The 15911-nt window shown below is 58.9% G+C and overlaps 1 protein-coding gene across 1 annotated transcript in view; it reads left to right on the forward strand.

The window, feature by feature from the left end:
• Positions 1-15634, forward strand: part of DNAH2 (dynein axonemal heavy chain 2) — a 261666-nt gene extending 246032 nt beyond the window's left edge. Inside the window, exons 82-88 of the mRNA XM_063930819.1 lie at positions 1315-1543; positions 1665-1816; positions 3869-3983; positions 9326-9502; positions 9648-9722; positions 14925-15075; positions 15349-15634. Coding sequence (XP_063786889.1) covers positions 1315-1543; positions 1665-1816; positions 3869-3983; positions 9326-9502; positions 9648-9722; positions 14925-15075; positions 15349-15503 — 1054 coding nt within the window. The 3' untranslated portion in view covers positions 15504-15634. The remainder of the gene's footprint in view (positions 1-1314; positions 1544-1664; positions 1817-3868; positions 3984-9325; positions 9503-9647; positions 9723-14924; positions 15076-15348) is intronic.
• Positions 15635-15911: the final 277 nt, after the last annotated feature.

A 15911-nucleotide genomic window follows, 5' to 3' on the forward strand; every position in this document is an offset into this window, starting at 1 on the left:
ACATGGTGTAGTAGTGTCTGTACTGGGCTGTGTGTGTATATTTGGCATGGTGTGGTAGTGTTTGTACTGGGCTGTGTGTATATTTGGCATGGTGCAGTAGTGTCTGTACTGGGCCGTGTGTGTATATATGGCATGGTGTAGTAGTGTCTGTACTGGGCTGTGTGTGTATATATGGCATGGTGTAGTAGTGTCTGTACTGGGCAGTGTGTGTATATATGGCATGGTGTAGTAGTGTCTGTACTGGGCTGTGTGTGTATATATGGCATGGTGTAGTAGTGTCTGTACTGGGCTGTGTGTGTATATATGGCATGGTGTAGTAGTGTCTGTACTGGGCAGTGTGTGTATATATGGCATGGTGTAGTAATGTCTGTACTGGGCTGTGTGTGTATATATGGCATGGGGTAGTAGTGTCTGTACTGGGCAGTGTGTGTATATATGGCATGGTGTAGTAGTGTCTGTAGTGGGCTGTCTATGTATATATGGCATGTTGTAGTGGTGTCTGTACTGGGCTGTGTGTGTATATGGCATGGGGTAGTAGTATCTGTTGTGGGCTGTCTATGTATATATGGCATGGTGTAGTGGTGTCTGTACTGTATATATGGCATGGTGTAGTAGTATCTGTAGTGGGCTGTGCATGTATATATGGCATGGTGCAGTGGTGTCTTTACTGGGCTGTCTGTATATATGGCATGGTGCAGTGGTGTCTTTTTCTGGGCTGTGTGTGTATATATGGCATGGTGTAGTAGTGTCTGTACTGGGCTGTCTGTATATATGGCATGGTGCAGTAGTGTCTGTACTGGGCTGTGTATGTATATATGGCATGGTGTAGTAGTGTCTGTACTGTATATATGGCATGGTGTAGTAGTGTCTGTACTGGGCAGTGTGTGTATATATGGCATGGTGTAGTAGTGTCTGTACTGGGCAGTGTGTGTATATATGGCATGGTGTAGTAGTGTCTGTAGTGGGCTGTCTATGTATATATGGCATGGTGTAGTGGTGTCTGTACTAGGCTGTGTGTGTATATGGCATGGGGTAGTAGTATCTGTAGTGGGCTGTTTATGTATATATGGCATGGTGTAGTGGTGTCTGTACTGTATATATGGCATGGTGTAGTAGTATCTGTAGTGGGCTGTGTATGTATATATGGCATAGTGCAGTGGTGTCTGTACTGGGCTGTGTGTGTATATATGGCATGGGGCAGTAGTGTCTGTACTGGTCTGTGGGTGTATATATGGCATGGTGCAGTGGTGTCTATATAGAAGTACAGTATGTCCTGGTGCAGTAGTGTTACTTTGTTAAATCCTATGTCTATAGACTTTCCTCTTTGGACACATATTACATCCCACGCGATGGGCCGCTGGCGTCATACAAGGAGTTTATTGGCTTGTTGCCCACTGTGGATCATCCAGAGGCCTTCGGCCAGCACCCAAACGCGGATATTGCCAGCCAGATCACTGAGGCACGAACCCTCTTTGACACTCTGCTGTCTCTGCAACCCCAGATCACTCAGAGCGTGGCGGGAGGGCAAAGCCGAGAAGACAAGGTACAGTCCCTCCCTCGTGCTGTTCTCATACCTCCCTCTCACCCTTCCCTGCTTCCCATTCTCTCTCCTTCCTGTACCCTTCTGCTCATCCGTGTGTTCCGGCAATCACTCCCTTTCTTAGGTCTTGGAGATACTGAGTGATGTCCGGCAGAAGATTCCCCAGGAAATAGATTATGAAGGAACGATGAAAGTGCTGAGTGACGATCCCAGCCCGCTCAATGTTGTGTTACTACAGGAGATCCAGAGATACAACACTCTGCTGAGCACGATCCGGTCAGTGCGCCGCAACGCAGATCAGGCTGGATACGGGACTTTACTAGGACGCTATAAATGTGAACTTATACATTACCAGGCAACGCCGTAACACGGCTGCTGGTAGCAGGCAACGCCGTAACACGGCTGCTGGTAGCAGGCAACGCCGTCACACGGCTGCTGGTAGCAGGCAACGCCGTCACACGGCTGCTGGTAGCAGGCAACGCCGTAACACGGCTCCTGGTAGCAGGCAACGCCGTAACACGGCTCCTGGTAGCAGGCAACACCGTAACAAGGCTCCTGGTAGCAGGCAACGCCGTAACACGGCTCCTGGTAGCAGGCAACGCCGTAACACGGCTCCTGGTAGCAGGCAACACCGTAACAAGGCTCCTGGTAGCAGGCAACACCGTAACACGCCTTCCGAGCGCCCTGTGCCAGTCTCGCACCCTAAGCGTATGACGGCGGTGCCGGCCATCAGCACTGGGGAAGTGCAAGGACGCTCCGAGCGACTGCACAGACATCTCCATGGGGTGCTATGGGGGGCACACTAGTACACGCGGTGCCCATTACCCTGATAGTAGGATGCCACATGTGGCTGTCACACTAGTACACGCGGTGCCCACTACCCAGTATGCAGGATGCCGCACGTGGCTGTCACACTAGTACACGCGGTGCCCATTACCCGGTAGCAGGATGCCACATGTGGCTGTCACACTAGTACACGAGGTGCCCATTACCCTGGTAGTAGGATGCCACATTCGGCTGTCACACTAGTACACGCGGTGCCCATTACCCGGTAGCAGGATGCCGCACGTGGCTGTCACACTAGTACACGCGGTGCCCATTACCCTGGTAGTAGGATGCCACATGTGGCTGTCACACTAGTACACGCGGTGCCCATTACCCGGTAGTAGGATGCCACATGTGGCTGTCACACTAGTACACGCGGTGCCCATTACCCTGGTAGTAGGATGCCACATTCGGCTGTCACACTAGTACACGCGGTGCCCATTACCCGGTAGCAGGATGCCACACGTGGCTGTCACACTAGTACACGCGGTGCCCATTACCCGGTAGTAGGATGCCACATTCGGCTGTCACACTAGTACACGCGGTGCCCATTACCCGGTAGCAGGATGCCACACGTGGCTGTCACACTAGTACACGCGGTGCCCATTACCCGGTAGCAGGATGCCACACGTGGCTGTCACACTAGTACACGCGGTGCCCATTACCCGGTAGCAGGATGCCGCACGTGGCTGTCACACTAGTACATGGGGTGCCCATTACCCTGGTAGTAGGATGCCACATGTGGCTGTCACACTAGTACACGCGGTGCCCATTACCCTGGTAGTAGGATGCCACATGTGGCTGTCACACTAGTACACGTGGTGCCCATTACCCGGTAGTAGGATGCCACATTCGGCTGTCACACTAGTACACGCGGTGCCCATTACCCAGTAGCAGGATGCCACACGTGGCTGTCACACTAGTACACGCGGTGCCCATTACCCGGTAGCAGGATGCCACACGTGGCTGTCACACTAGTACACGCGGTGCCCATTACCCGGTAGCAGGATGCCACACGTGGCTGTCACACTAGTACACGCGGTGCCCATTACCCTGGTAGTAGGATGCCACATGTGGCTGTCACACTAGTACACGCGGTGCCCATTTCCCTGATAGTAGGATGCCACATGTGGCTGTCACACTAGTACACGCGGTGCCCATTACCCGGTAGCAGGATGCCACACGTGGCTGTCACACTAGTACACCCGGTGCCCATTACCCGGTAGCAGGATGCCACACGTGGCTGTCACACTAGTACACGCGGTGCCCATTACCCGGTAGCAGGATGCCACACGTGGCTGTCACACTAGTACACGCGGTGCCCATTACCCTGTAGCAGGATGCCGCACGTGGCTGTCACACTAGTACACGCGGTGCCCATTACCCGGTAGCAGGATGCCACATGTGGCTGTCACACTGGTACACTGAACGCGTTGCCTAGAGTTGTCTTACCTCTTTATTGTAAGATATTCACTATACAGTAATTTGTTCTTTTGCCTCCAGATCTTCTCTCCTAGACCTAGAGCATGGTATACAGGGCCTGGTGGTCATGTCTACTGAACTGGAGGAGATATTCACATATATACATGACGCACGTGTGCCCCCACTCTGGGAAAAGGTAATGTCTCACGTTTTACTGGTGTGAAGGACATTTCTGTAACAGCTAATGATGTGAGGGGGGATGGGGAGAGACGGTGTGAGGATGGGATGGGGAGAGAGGGTGTGAGGAGGGGATGGGGAGAGACGGTGTGAGGAGGGGATGGGGAGAGACGGTGTGAGGAGGGGATGGGGAGAGACGGTGTGAGGAGGGGATGGGGAGAGACGGTGTGAGGAGGGGATGGGGAGAGATGGTGTGAGGAGGGGAAGGGGAGAGACGGTGTGAGGATGGGATGGGGAGAGAGGGTGTGAGGAGGGGATGGGGAGAGACGGTGTGAGGAGGGGATGGGGAGAGACGGTGTGAGGAGGGGATGGGGAGAGATGGTGTGAGGGAGGGATGGGGAGAGACGGTGTGAGGAGGGGATGGGGAGAGACGGTGTGTGGAGGGGATGGGGAGAGAGGGTGTGAGGAGGGGATGGGAAGAGACTGTGTGAGGAGGGGATGGGGAGAGAGGGTGTGAGGGAGGGATGGGGAGAGATGGTGTGAGGAGGGGATGGGGAGAGAGGATGTGAGGAGGGGATGGGGAGAGAGGGTGTGAGGAGGGGATGGGAGAGACGGTGTGAGGAGGGGATGGGGAGAGAGGGTGTGAGGGAGGGATGGGGAGAGATGGTGTGAGGAGGGGATGGGGAGAGAGGGTGTGAGGAGGGGATGGGGAGAGAGGGTGTGAGGAGGGGATGGGAGAGACGGTGTGAGGAGGGGATGGGGAGAGAGGGTGTGAGGAGGGGATGGGAGAGAGGGTGTGAGGAGGGGATGGGGAGAGAGGGTGTGAGGAGGGGATGGGGAGAGAGGGTGTGAGGAGGGGATGGGGAGAGACGGTGTGAGGAGGGGATGGGGAGAGAGGGTGTGAGGAGGGGATGGGGAGAGAGGGTGTGAGGAGGGGATGGGGAGAGAGGGTGTGAGGAGGGGATGGGGAGAGAGGGTGTGAGGAGGGGATGGGAGAGATGGTATGAGGAGGGGATGGGGAGAGACGGTGTGAGGGGGAGAGACGGTGTGAGGAGGGGATGGGAAGAGACTGTGTGAGGAGGGGATGGGGAGAGATGGTGTGAGGAGGGGATGGGGAGAGAGGGTGTGAGGAGGGGATGGGGAGAGAGGGTGTGAGGAGGGGATGGGAGAGACGGTGTGAAGAGGGGATGGGGAGAGACAGTGTGAGGAGGGGATGGGGAGAGAGGGTGTGAGGGAGGGATGGGGAGAGATGGTGTGAGGAGGGGATGGGGAGAGAGGGTGTGAGGAGGGGAAGGGGAGAGACGGTGTGAGGAGGGGATGGGGAGAGAGGGTGTGAGGAGGGGATGGGGAGAGAGGGTGTGAGGGGGGGATGGGGAGAGAGGGTGTAAGGAGGGGATGGGAGTGATGGTGTGAGGAGGGGATGGGGAGAGATGGTGTGAGGAGGGGATGGGGAGAGATGGTGTGAGGAGGGGATGGGGAGAGATGGTGTGAGGAGGGGATGGGGAGAGATGGTGTGAGGAGGGGATGGGAGTGATGGTCTGAGGAGGGGAAGGGGAGGGATGGTGTGAGGAGGGGATGGGGCGTGATGGTGTGAGGAGGGGATGGGAGAGATGGTGTGAGGAGGGGATGGTAGAGATGTTGTGAGGAGAGGATGGGAGTGACGGTGTGAGGAGGGGATGGGGAGACACGGTGTGAGGAGGGGATGGGGAGTGATGGTGTGAGGAGGGGATGGGGAGAGACGGTGTGAGGAGGGGATGGGGAGAGAGGGTGTGAGGAGGGGATGGGGAGAGAGGGTGTGAGGAGGGGATGGGGAGAGATGGTGTGAGGAGGGGATGGGAGTGATGGTGTGAGGAGGGGATGGGAGAGATGGTATGAGGAGGGGATGGGAGTAATGGTGTGAGGAGGGGATGGGGAGAGATGGTGTGAGGAGGGGATGGGAGTGATGGTGTGAGGAGGGGAAGGGGAGAGACGGTGTGAGGAGTGGATGGGGAGAGAGGGTGTGAGGAGGGGATGGGGAGAGAGGGTGTGAGGGGGGGATGGGGAGAGAGGGTGTAAGGAGGGGATGGGAGTGATGGTGTGAGGAGGGGATGGGGAGAGATGGTGTGAGGAGGGGATGGGGAGAGATGGTGTGAGGAGGGGATGGGGAGAGATGGTGTGAGGAGGGGATGGGGAGAGAGGGTGTGAGGAGGGGATGGGAGTGATGGTCTGAGGAGGGGAAGGGGAGGGATGGTGTGAGGAGGGGATGGGGCGTGATGGTGTGAGGAGGGGATGGGAGAGATGGTGTGAGGAGGGGATGGTAGAGATGTTGTGAGGAGAGGATGGGAGTGACGGTGTGAGGAGGGGATGGGGAGACACGGTGTGAGGAGGGGATGGGGAGAGACGGTGTGAGGAGGGGATGGGGAGAGACGGTGTGAGGAGGCGATGGGGAGTGACGGTGTGAGGAGGGGATGGGGAGTGACGGTGTGAGGAGGGGATGGGGAGTGACGGTGTGAGGGGGGGATGGGAAGAGATGGTGTCAGGAGGGGATGGGAGAGACTGTGTGAGGAGGGGTTGGGGAGTGACGGTGTGAGGAGGGGATGGGGAGTGACGGTGTGAGGAGGGGATGGGGAGTGACGGTGTGAGGGGGGGATGGGAAGAGACGGTGTCAGGAGGGGATGGGAGAGACTGTGTGAGGAGGGGTTGGGGAGTGACGGTGTGAGGAGGGGAAGGGGAGTGACGGTGTGAGGAGGGGATGGGGAGTGACGGTGTGAGGAGGGGATGGGGAGTGACGGTGTGAGGGGGGATGGGGAGAGACGGTGTGAGGGGGGGATGGGAAGAGACGGTGTGAGGGGGGGATGGGGAGTGACGGTGTGAGGAGGGGATGGGGAGAGACGGTGTGAGGAGGGGATGGGGAGAGATGGTGTGAGGGAGGGATGGGGAGAGATGGTGTCAGGAGGGGATGGGGAGAGACGGTGTGAGGAGGGGAGAGACGGTGTGAGGAGGGGAGGGGGAGAGATGGTGGGTGGGGGAGTGATGGTGTGAGGGGGGGATGGGGAGTGATGGTGTCAGGAGGGGATGGGGAGAGACGGTGTGAGGTGGGGAGGGGGAGAGACGGTGTGAGGAGAGGAGGGGGAGAGATGGTGGGTGGGGGAGTGATGGTGTGAGGGGGGGATGGGGAGAGATGGTGTGAGGGAGGGATGGGGGGAGACGGTGTGAGGAGGGGATGGGGAGTGATGGTGTGAGAAGGGGATGGGGAGTGATGGTGTGAGGAGAGGATGGGAGTGATGGTGTGAGGAGGGGATGGGGAGTGATGGTGTGAGAAGGGGATGGGGAGAGACGGTGTGAGGGAGGGATGGGAAGAGACGGTGTGAGGAGGGGATGGGGAGAGATGGTGTGAGGGAGGGATGGGAAGAGACGGTGTGAGGAGGGGATGGGGTGAGACGGTGTGAGGAGGGGATGGGGAGAGATGGTGTGAGGAGGGGATAGGGAGAGATGGTGTGAGGAGGGGATGGGGAGAGATGGTGTGAGGGCGGGATGGGGAGAGATGGTGTGAGGGCGGGATGGGGAGAGATGGTGTCAGGAGGGGATGGGGAGAGACGGTGTGAGGAGGGGAGGGGGAGAGACGGTGTGAGGAGGGGATGGGGAGAGATGGTGTGAGGGAGGGATGGGAAGAGACGGTGTGAGGAGGGGATGGGGAGAGACGGTGTGAGGGAGGGATGGGAAGAGACGGTGTGAGGAGGGGATGGGGAGTGACGGTGTGAGGAGGGGATGGGGAGAGATGGTGTGAGGTGGGGATGGGGAGAGATGGTGTGAGGGAGGGATGGGGAGAGATGGTGTCAGGAGGGGATGGGGAGAGATGGTGTGAAGAGGGGATAGGGAGAGATGGTGTGAGGGAGGGATGGGGAGAGATGGTGTCAGGAGGGGATGGGGAGAGACGGTGTGAGGAGGGAAGGGGGAGAGACTGTGTGAGGAGGGGATGGGGAGAGATGGTGTGAGGGAGGGATGGGGAGAGATGGTGTCAGGAGGGGATGGAGAGAGACGGTGTGAGGAGGGGAGGGGGAGAGACGGTGTGAGGAGGGGATGGGGAGAGATGGTGTGAGGGAGGGATGGGAAGAGACTGTGTGAGGAGGGGATGGGGAGTGACGGTGTGAGGAGGGGATGGGGAGAGATGGTGTCAGGAGGGGATGGGGCGAGATGGTGTGAGGAGGGGATGGGGAGAGATGGTGTGAGGGAGGGATGGGGAGAGATGGTGTCAGGAGGGGATGGGGAGAGATGGTGTGAGGGAGGGATGGGGAGAGATGGTGTCAGGAGGGGATGGGGAGTGACGGTGTGAGGAGGGGATGGGGAGAGATGGTGTCAGGAGGGGATGGGGCGAGATGGTGTGAGGAGGGGATGGGGAGAGATGGTGTGAGGGAGGGATGGGGAGAGATGGTGTCAGGAGGGGATGGGGAGTGACGGTGTGAGGAGGGGATGGGGAGTGATGGTGTGAGGAGAGGATGGGGAGAGATGGTGTGAGGGAGGGATGGGAAGAGATGGTGTGAGGGAGGGATGGGAAGAGACGGTGTGAGGAGGGGATGGGGAGAGATGGTGTGAGGAGGGGATGGGGAGTGACGGTGTGAGGAGAGGATGGGGAGAGATGGTGTGAGGGAGGGATGGGAAGAGATGGTGTGAGGGAGGGATGGGAAGAGACGGTGCGAGGAGGGGATGGGAGTGATGGTGTGAGGAGGGGATGGGGAGAGATGGTGTGAGGAGGGGATGGGGAGAGATGGTGTGAGGGAGGGATGGGGAGAGATGGTGTCAGGAGGGGATGGGGAGAGACGGTGTGAGGAGGGGAGGGGGAGAGACGGTGTGAGGAGGGGAGGGGGAGAGATGGTGGGTGGGGGAGTGATGGTGTGAGGGGGGGGTGGGGAGTGATGGTGTGAGGGAGGGATGGGGAGAGATGGTGTGAGGGAGGGATGGGAAGAGACGGTGTGAGGAGGGGATGGGGAGAGATGGTGTGAGGAGGGGATGGGGAGAGATGGTGTGAGGGGGGGATGGGGAGAGATGGTGTGAGGGAGGGATGGGGAGAGATGGTGTCAGGAGGGGATGGGGAGTGACGGTGTGAGGAGAGGATGGGGAGAGACGGTGTCAGGAGGGGAGGGGGAGAGATGGTGTGAGGGGGGGATGGGGAGTGATGGTGTCAGGAGGGGATGGGGAGAGACGGTGTGAGGAGGGGAGGGGGAGAGATGGTGGGTGGGGGAGTGATGGTGTGAGGGGGGGATGGGGAGTGATGGTGTGAGATGCTCTGCAGTGAGATGGTGTGAGATGCTCTGCAGTGATAGCTGGCTAGCAGGATGACCGATAGACACGTTGTAGGCAGTAATCCGTGTCTTCCGATTTCAGGCCTACCCGTCACTGAAGCCCCTGGCGGCCTGGACTCGGGATCTGGCGTTGCGCGTGGAGATGTTCGCTCACTGGGCAGAGACGGCACATCCGCCTGTTCTGTATTGGCTATCAGCATTCACCTTCCCCACCGGATTCCTGACCGCCGTACTACAGAGTTCAGCCCGGCAAAACAATGTGAGACCATGGACCCAGAGCGGTGTATCTACAGTGTTATATGTTACTTTCCTCACCGCAGGGCGTGACTAGTAATAGTATGCCGTATGCCCATTGTGCCGGCTTCATACTGTACAGTGATGTTATATAATGCTCTCTTCCTCAGGTCTCTGTGGACTCTCTCTCCTGGGAATTCATTGTCTCAACTGTAGATGATAATAACCTGGTGTATCCTCCAAAGGTGAGAACCGCAGCAGCTATGTGTCCCTCCCCCTGCAGGGTGACACAGACAGAAGGGAGCTATGAGCCTGTCCCTCCCCCTGCAGGGTGATATGATGACACAGACAGAAGAGAGCTATGAGCCTGCCCCTCCCCCTGCAGGGTGACACAGACAGAAGGGAGCCATGAGCTGCAGGGTGACACAGACAGAAGGGAGCTATGAGCCTGTCCCTCCCCCTGCAGGGTGATATGATGACACAGACAGAAGAGAGCTATGAGCCTGCCCCTCCCCCTGCAGGGTGACACAGACAGAAGGGAGCCATGAGCCTGCCCCTCCCCCTGCAGGGTAACACAGACAGAAGGGAGCTATGAGCCTGTCCCTCCCCCTGCAGGGTGACACAGACAGAAGGGAGCTCTGAGCCTGCCCCTCCCCCTACAGGGTGACACAGACAGAATGGAGCTATGAGCCTGCCCCTCCCCCTGCAGGGTGACACAGACAGAAGGGAGCTATGAGCCTGCCCCTCCCCCTGTAGGGTGACACAGTGACACAGACAGAAGGGAGCTATGAGCCTGTCCCAACCCCCTGCAGGGTGACACAGTGACACAGACAGAAGTGAGCTATGAGCCTGTCCCTTCCCCTGCGGGGTGACACAGACAGATGGGAGCTATGAGCCTGCCCCTCCCTCTGCAGGGTGACACAGTGACACAGACAGAAGGGAGCTATGAGCCTGTCCCTCCCCCTGCAGGGTGACACAGACAGAAGGGAGCTATGAGCCTGTCCCTCCCCCTGCAGGGTGACACAAACAGAAGGGAGCTATGAGCCTGCCCCTCCCCCTACAGGGTGACACAGACAGAAGGGAGCTATGAGCCTGCCCCTCCCCCTGTGGGGTGACACAGACAGAAGGGAGCTATGAGCCTGCCCCTCCCCCTGTAGGGTGACACAGACAGAAGGGAGCTATGAGCCTGTCCCTCCCCGTGCAGGGTGACACAGTGACACAGACAGAAGGGAGCTATGAGCCTGCCCCTCCCCCTGTAGGGTGACACAGACAGAAGGGAGCTATAAGCCTGCCCCTCCCCCTGTAGGGTGACACAGTGACACAGACAGAAGGGAGCTATGAGCCTGCCCCTCCCCCTGCAGGGTGACACAGTGACACAGACAGAAGGGAGCTATAAACCTGCCCCTCCCCCTGCAGGGTGACACAGACAGAAGGGAGCTATGAGCCTGTCCCTCCCCCTGTAGAGTGACACAGACAGAAGGGAGCTATGAGCCTGTCCCTCCCCCTGCAGGGTGACACAGTGACACAGACAGAAGGGAGCTATGAACCTGCCCCTCCCCCTGCGGGGTGACACAGACAGAAGGGAGCTATGAACCTGCCCCTCCCCCTGCGGGTTGACACAGACAGAAGGGAGCTATGAACCTGCCCCTCCCCCTGCGGGGTGACACAGACAGAAGGGAGCTATGAGCCTGTCCCTCCCCCTGCGGGGTGACACAGACAGAAGGGAGCTATGAGCCTGCCCCTCCCCATGTAGGGTCACACAGTGACACAGACAGAAGGGAGCTATGAGCCTGCCCCTCCCCCTGCAGGGTGACACAGTGACACAGACAGAAGGGGGCTATGAGCCTGCCCCTCCCCATGTAGGGTCACACAGTGACACAGACAGTAGGGAGCTATGAGCCTGCCCCTCCCCCTACAGGGTGACACAGACAGAAGGGAGCTATGAGCCTGCCCCTCCCCCTGTGGGGTGACACAGACAGAAGGGAGCTATGAGCCTGCCCCTCCCCCTGTAGGGTGACACAGACAGAAGGGAGCTATGAGCCTGTCCCTCCCCGTGCAGGGTGACACAGTGACACAGACAGAAGGGAGCTATGAGCCTGCCCCTCCCCCTGTAGGGTGACACAGACAGAAGGGAGCTATAAGCCTGCCCCTCCCCCTGTAGGGTGACACAGACAGAAGGGAGCTATGAGCCTGCCCCTCCCCCTGCAGGGTGACACAGTGACACAGACAGAAGGGAGCTATAAACCTGCCCCTCCCCCTGCAGGGTGACACAGACAGAAGGGAGCTATGAGCCTGTCCCTCCCCCTGCAGGGTGACACAGACAGAAGGGAGCTATGAGCCTGTCCCTCCCCCTGTAGAGTGACACAGACAGAAGGGAGCTATGAGCCTGTCCCTCCCCCTGCAGGGTGACACAGTGACACAGACAGAAGGGAGCTATGAACCTGCCCCTCCCCCTGCGGGGTGACACAGACAGAAGGGAGCTATGAACCTGCCCCTCCCCCTGCGGGTTGACACAGACAGAAGGGAGCTATGAACCTGCCCCTCCCCCTGCGGGGTGACACAGACAGAAGGGAGCTATGAGCCTGTCCCTCCCCCTGCGGGGTGACACAGACAGAAGGGAGCTATGAGCCTGCCCCTCCCCCTGTAGGGTGACACAGTGATACAGACAGAAGGGAGCTATGAGCCTGCCCCTCCCCCTGTAGGGTGACACAGACAGAAGGGTGCTATGAGCCTGCCCCTCCCCATGTAAGGTCACACAGTGACACAGACAGAAGGGAGCTATGAGCCTGCCCCTCCCCCTGCAGGGTGACACAGACAGAAGGGGGCTATGAGCCTGCCCCTCCCCATGTAGGGTCACACAGTGACACAGACAGTAGGGAGCTATGAGCCTGCCCCTCCCCCTGCAGGGTGACACAGTGACACAGACAGAAGGGAGCTATGAACCTGCCCCTCCCCCTGCGGGGTGACACAGACAGAAGGGAGCTATGAACCTGCCCCTCCCCCTGCGGGGTGACACAGACAGAAGGGAGCTATGAGCCTGTCCCTCCCCCTGCAGGGTGACACAGACAGAAGGGAGCTATGAGCCTGCCCCTCCCCCTGTAGGGTGACACAGTGACACAGACAGAAGGGAGCTATGAGCCTGCCCCTCCCCCTGTAGGGTGACACAGACAGAAGGGAGCTATGAGCCTGCCCCTCCCCCTGCAGGGTGACACAGTGACACAGACAGAAGGGAGCTATGAACCTGCCCCTCCCCCTGCAGGGTGACACAGACAGAAGGGAGCTATGAGCCTGTCCCTCCCCCTGCGGGGTGACACAGACAAAAGGGAGCTATGAGCCTGCCCCTCCCCCTGTAGGGTGACACAGTGATACAGACAGAAGGGAGCTATGAGCCTGCCCCTCCCCCTGTAGGGTGACACAGACAGAAGGGTGCTATGAGCCTGCCCCTCCCCATGTAGGGTCACACAGTGACACAGACAGAAGGGAGCTATGAGCCTGCCCCTCCCCCTGCAGGGTGACACAGACAGAAGGGGGCTATGAGCCTGCCCCTCCCCATGTAGGGTCACACAGTGACACAGACAGTAGGGAGCTATGAGCCTGCCCCTCCCACTGCAGGGTGACACAGTGACACAGACAGAAGGGAGCTATGAACCTGCCCCTCCCCCTGCGGGGTGACACAGACAGAAGGGAGCTATGAACCTGCCCCTCCCCCTGCGGGGTGACACAGACAGAAGGGAGCTATGAGCCTGTCCCTCCCCCTGCAGGGTGACACAGACAGAAGGGAGCTATGAGCCTGCCCCTCCCCCTGTAGGGTGACAGTGACACAGACAGAAGGGAGCTATGAGCCTGCCCCTCCCCCTGTAGGGTGACACAGACAGAAGGGTGCTATGAGCCTGCCCCTCCCCATGTAGGGTCACACAGTGACACAGACAGAAGGGAGCTATGAGCCTGCCCCTCCCCCTGCAGGGTGACACAGTGACACAGACAGAAGGGAGCTATGAACCTGCCCCTCCCCCTGCAGGGTGACACAGACAGAAGGGAGCTATGAGCCTGTCCCTCCCCCTGCGGGGTGACACAGACAAAAGGGAGCTATGAGCCTGTCCCTCCCCCTGCGGGGTGACACAGACAGAAGGGAGCTATGAGCCTGTCCCTCCCCCTGCAGGGTGACACAGTGACACAGACAGAAGGGAGCTATGAACCTGCCCCTCCCCCTGCGGGGTGACACAGACAGAAGGGAGCTATGAGCCTGTCCCTCCCCCTGCGGGGTGACACAGACAGAAGGGAGCTATGAGCCTGTCCCTCCCCCTGCAGGGTGACACAGTGACAGACAGAAGGGAACTATGAGCCTGTCCCTCCCCCTGCAGGGTGACACAGTGACACAGACAGAAGGGAGCTATGAACCTGCCCCTCCCCCTGCGGGGTGACACAGACAGAAGGGAGCTATGAGCCTGTCCCTCCCCCTGCGGGGTGACACAGACAGAAGGGAGCTATGAGCCTGTCCCTCCCCCTGCAGGGTGACACAGTGACACAGACAGAAGGGGGCTATGAGCCTGCCCCTCCCCATGTAGGGTCACACAGTGACACAGACCGAAGGGAGCTATGAGCCTGTCCCTCCCCCTGCAGGGTGACACAGTGACACAGACAGAAGGGAGCTATGAGCCTGTCCCTCCCCCTGCAGGGTGACACAGACAGAAGGGAGCTATGAGCCTGTCCCTCCCCCTGCAGGTGACACAGACAGAAGGGAGCTATGAGCCTGTCCCTCCCCCTGCGGGGTGACACAGACAGAAGGGAGCTATGAGCCTGTCCCTCCCCCTGCAGGGTGACACAGTGACACAGACAGAAGGGAGCTATGAGCCTGTCCCTCCCCCTGCAGGGTGACACAGACAGAAGGGAGCTATGAGCCTGTCCCTCCTCCTGCAGGGTGACACAGACAGAAGGGAGCTATGAGCCTGTCCCTCCCCCTGCGGGGTGACACAGACAGATGGGAGCTATGAGCCTGCCCCTCCCCCTGCGGGGTGACACAGACAGAAGGGAGCTATGAGCCTGTCCCTCCCCCTGCGGGGTGACACAGACAGAAGGGAGCTATGAGCCTGTCCCTCCCCCTGCGGGGTGACACAGACAGGAGGGAGCTATGAGCCTGTCCCTCCCCCTGCAGGGTGACACAGACAGAAGGGAGCTATGAGCCTATCCCTCCCCCTGCGGGGTGACACAGACAGAAGGGAGCTATGAGCCTGTCCCTCCCCCTGCAGGGTGACACAGACAGAAGGGAGCTATGAGCCTGTCCCTCCCCCTGCAGGGTGACACAGACAGAAGGGAGCTATGAGCCTGTCCCTCCCCCTGCGGGGTGACACAGACAGAAGGGAGCTATGAGCCTGTCCCTCCCCCTGCGGGGTGACACAGACAGAAGGGTCTGTGATACTGACTGTGTGTATATTGCTGCTGTTCCTCAGGATGGGGTGTGGATCCGCGGTCTGTATCTGGAGGGGGCCGGGTGGGATAAGAAGAACTCCTGCCTAACGGAGGCATCACCCATGCAGCTGGTGTGTCCTATTCCCACCATTCACTTCAGACCCACCGAGAGCAAGAAGAAGAGCAGTAAAGGTACATGAGAGTCATTCTGCCCCGACCCCCGCACGCCCTCTTCCCCAACCTGTCGTCATTCTGTTTCTCCCCTCACCTTCCCAATGTATTCCCTGTGGACACTCCGTCATGGCTATCCAGTAGGTGTGGTGGCAAGTGCGAATGACCGGCGTGAGAGGTGTGGCTAGTGGATGGTCATGTGTGTAAAGGCCCCATACATATTGCCCAGCTTGATGCCACCATGTATCTTCTCTCTGCACCAGCACAATCCAGTACAATGTTCCTCTCTCACAGGTCTGTACTCCTGCCCCTGTTATTATTACCCGCTCCGCTCCGGGGCTGCCGGCCGGGCCTCCTTTGTGATCGGGGTAGATCTCCGGACGGGGTCTTCGCCTCCCGAACACTGGATCAAGAGGGGGACAGCCTTGCTCATGAGCCTGGACAGCTAAGGGCTTCAGACGCCCGCCATGTCTCTTCACCGCCTGGTGCCTTGTGCAGCTCACGTGTATTTATTTCTGTAAATGGCTTTCGCATCACAATAAAGTGCTCTGACCTTTCTGAGTGAAGGATTATGCCGTCAGTCTTTGGTCTGAGTGTCTGAGCAGCAAGTACAAGGTGGACATCCAATTCCAGAACTTCGTGTCGCCTGGTGACAGCTAAACAAAACCTGCCGACATTCTCCGTTCTTGTGTTTTGCAGGGGGTGTCGGCGCTTGCAGGTCCTACAATTCATGGGTGGGGACGGAGGGCATTTCCGAAACCTGTTGCATGCAAAATATACCCGGGGTGCTGGATAATGCGCTACATATACCTGTATATCTTAGGTACATGTCCTCAGTGGTCCAAATATTCAGACAC

Source organism: Pseudophryne corroboree, chromosome 6 (assembly GCF_028390025.1).
Source record: "Pseudophryne corroboree isolate aPseCor3 chromosome 6, aPseCor3.hap2, whole genome shotgun sequence".
Taxonomy (NCBI): Eukaryota; Metazoa; Chordata; class Amphibia; order Anura; family Myobatrachidae; genus Pseudophryne; species Pseudophryne corroboree.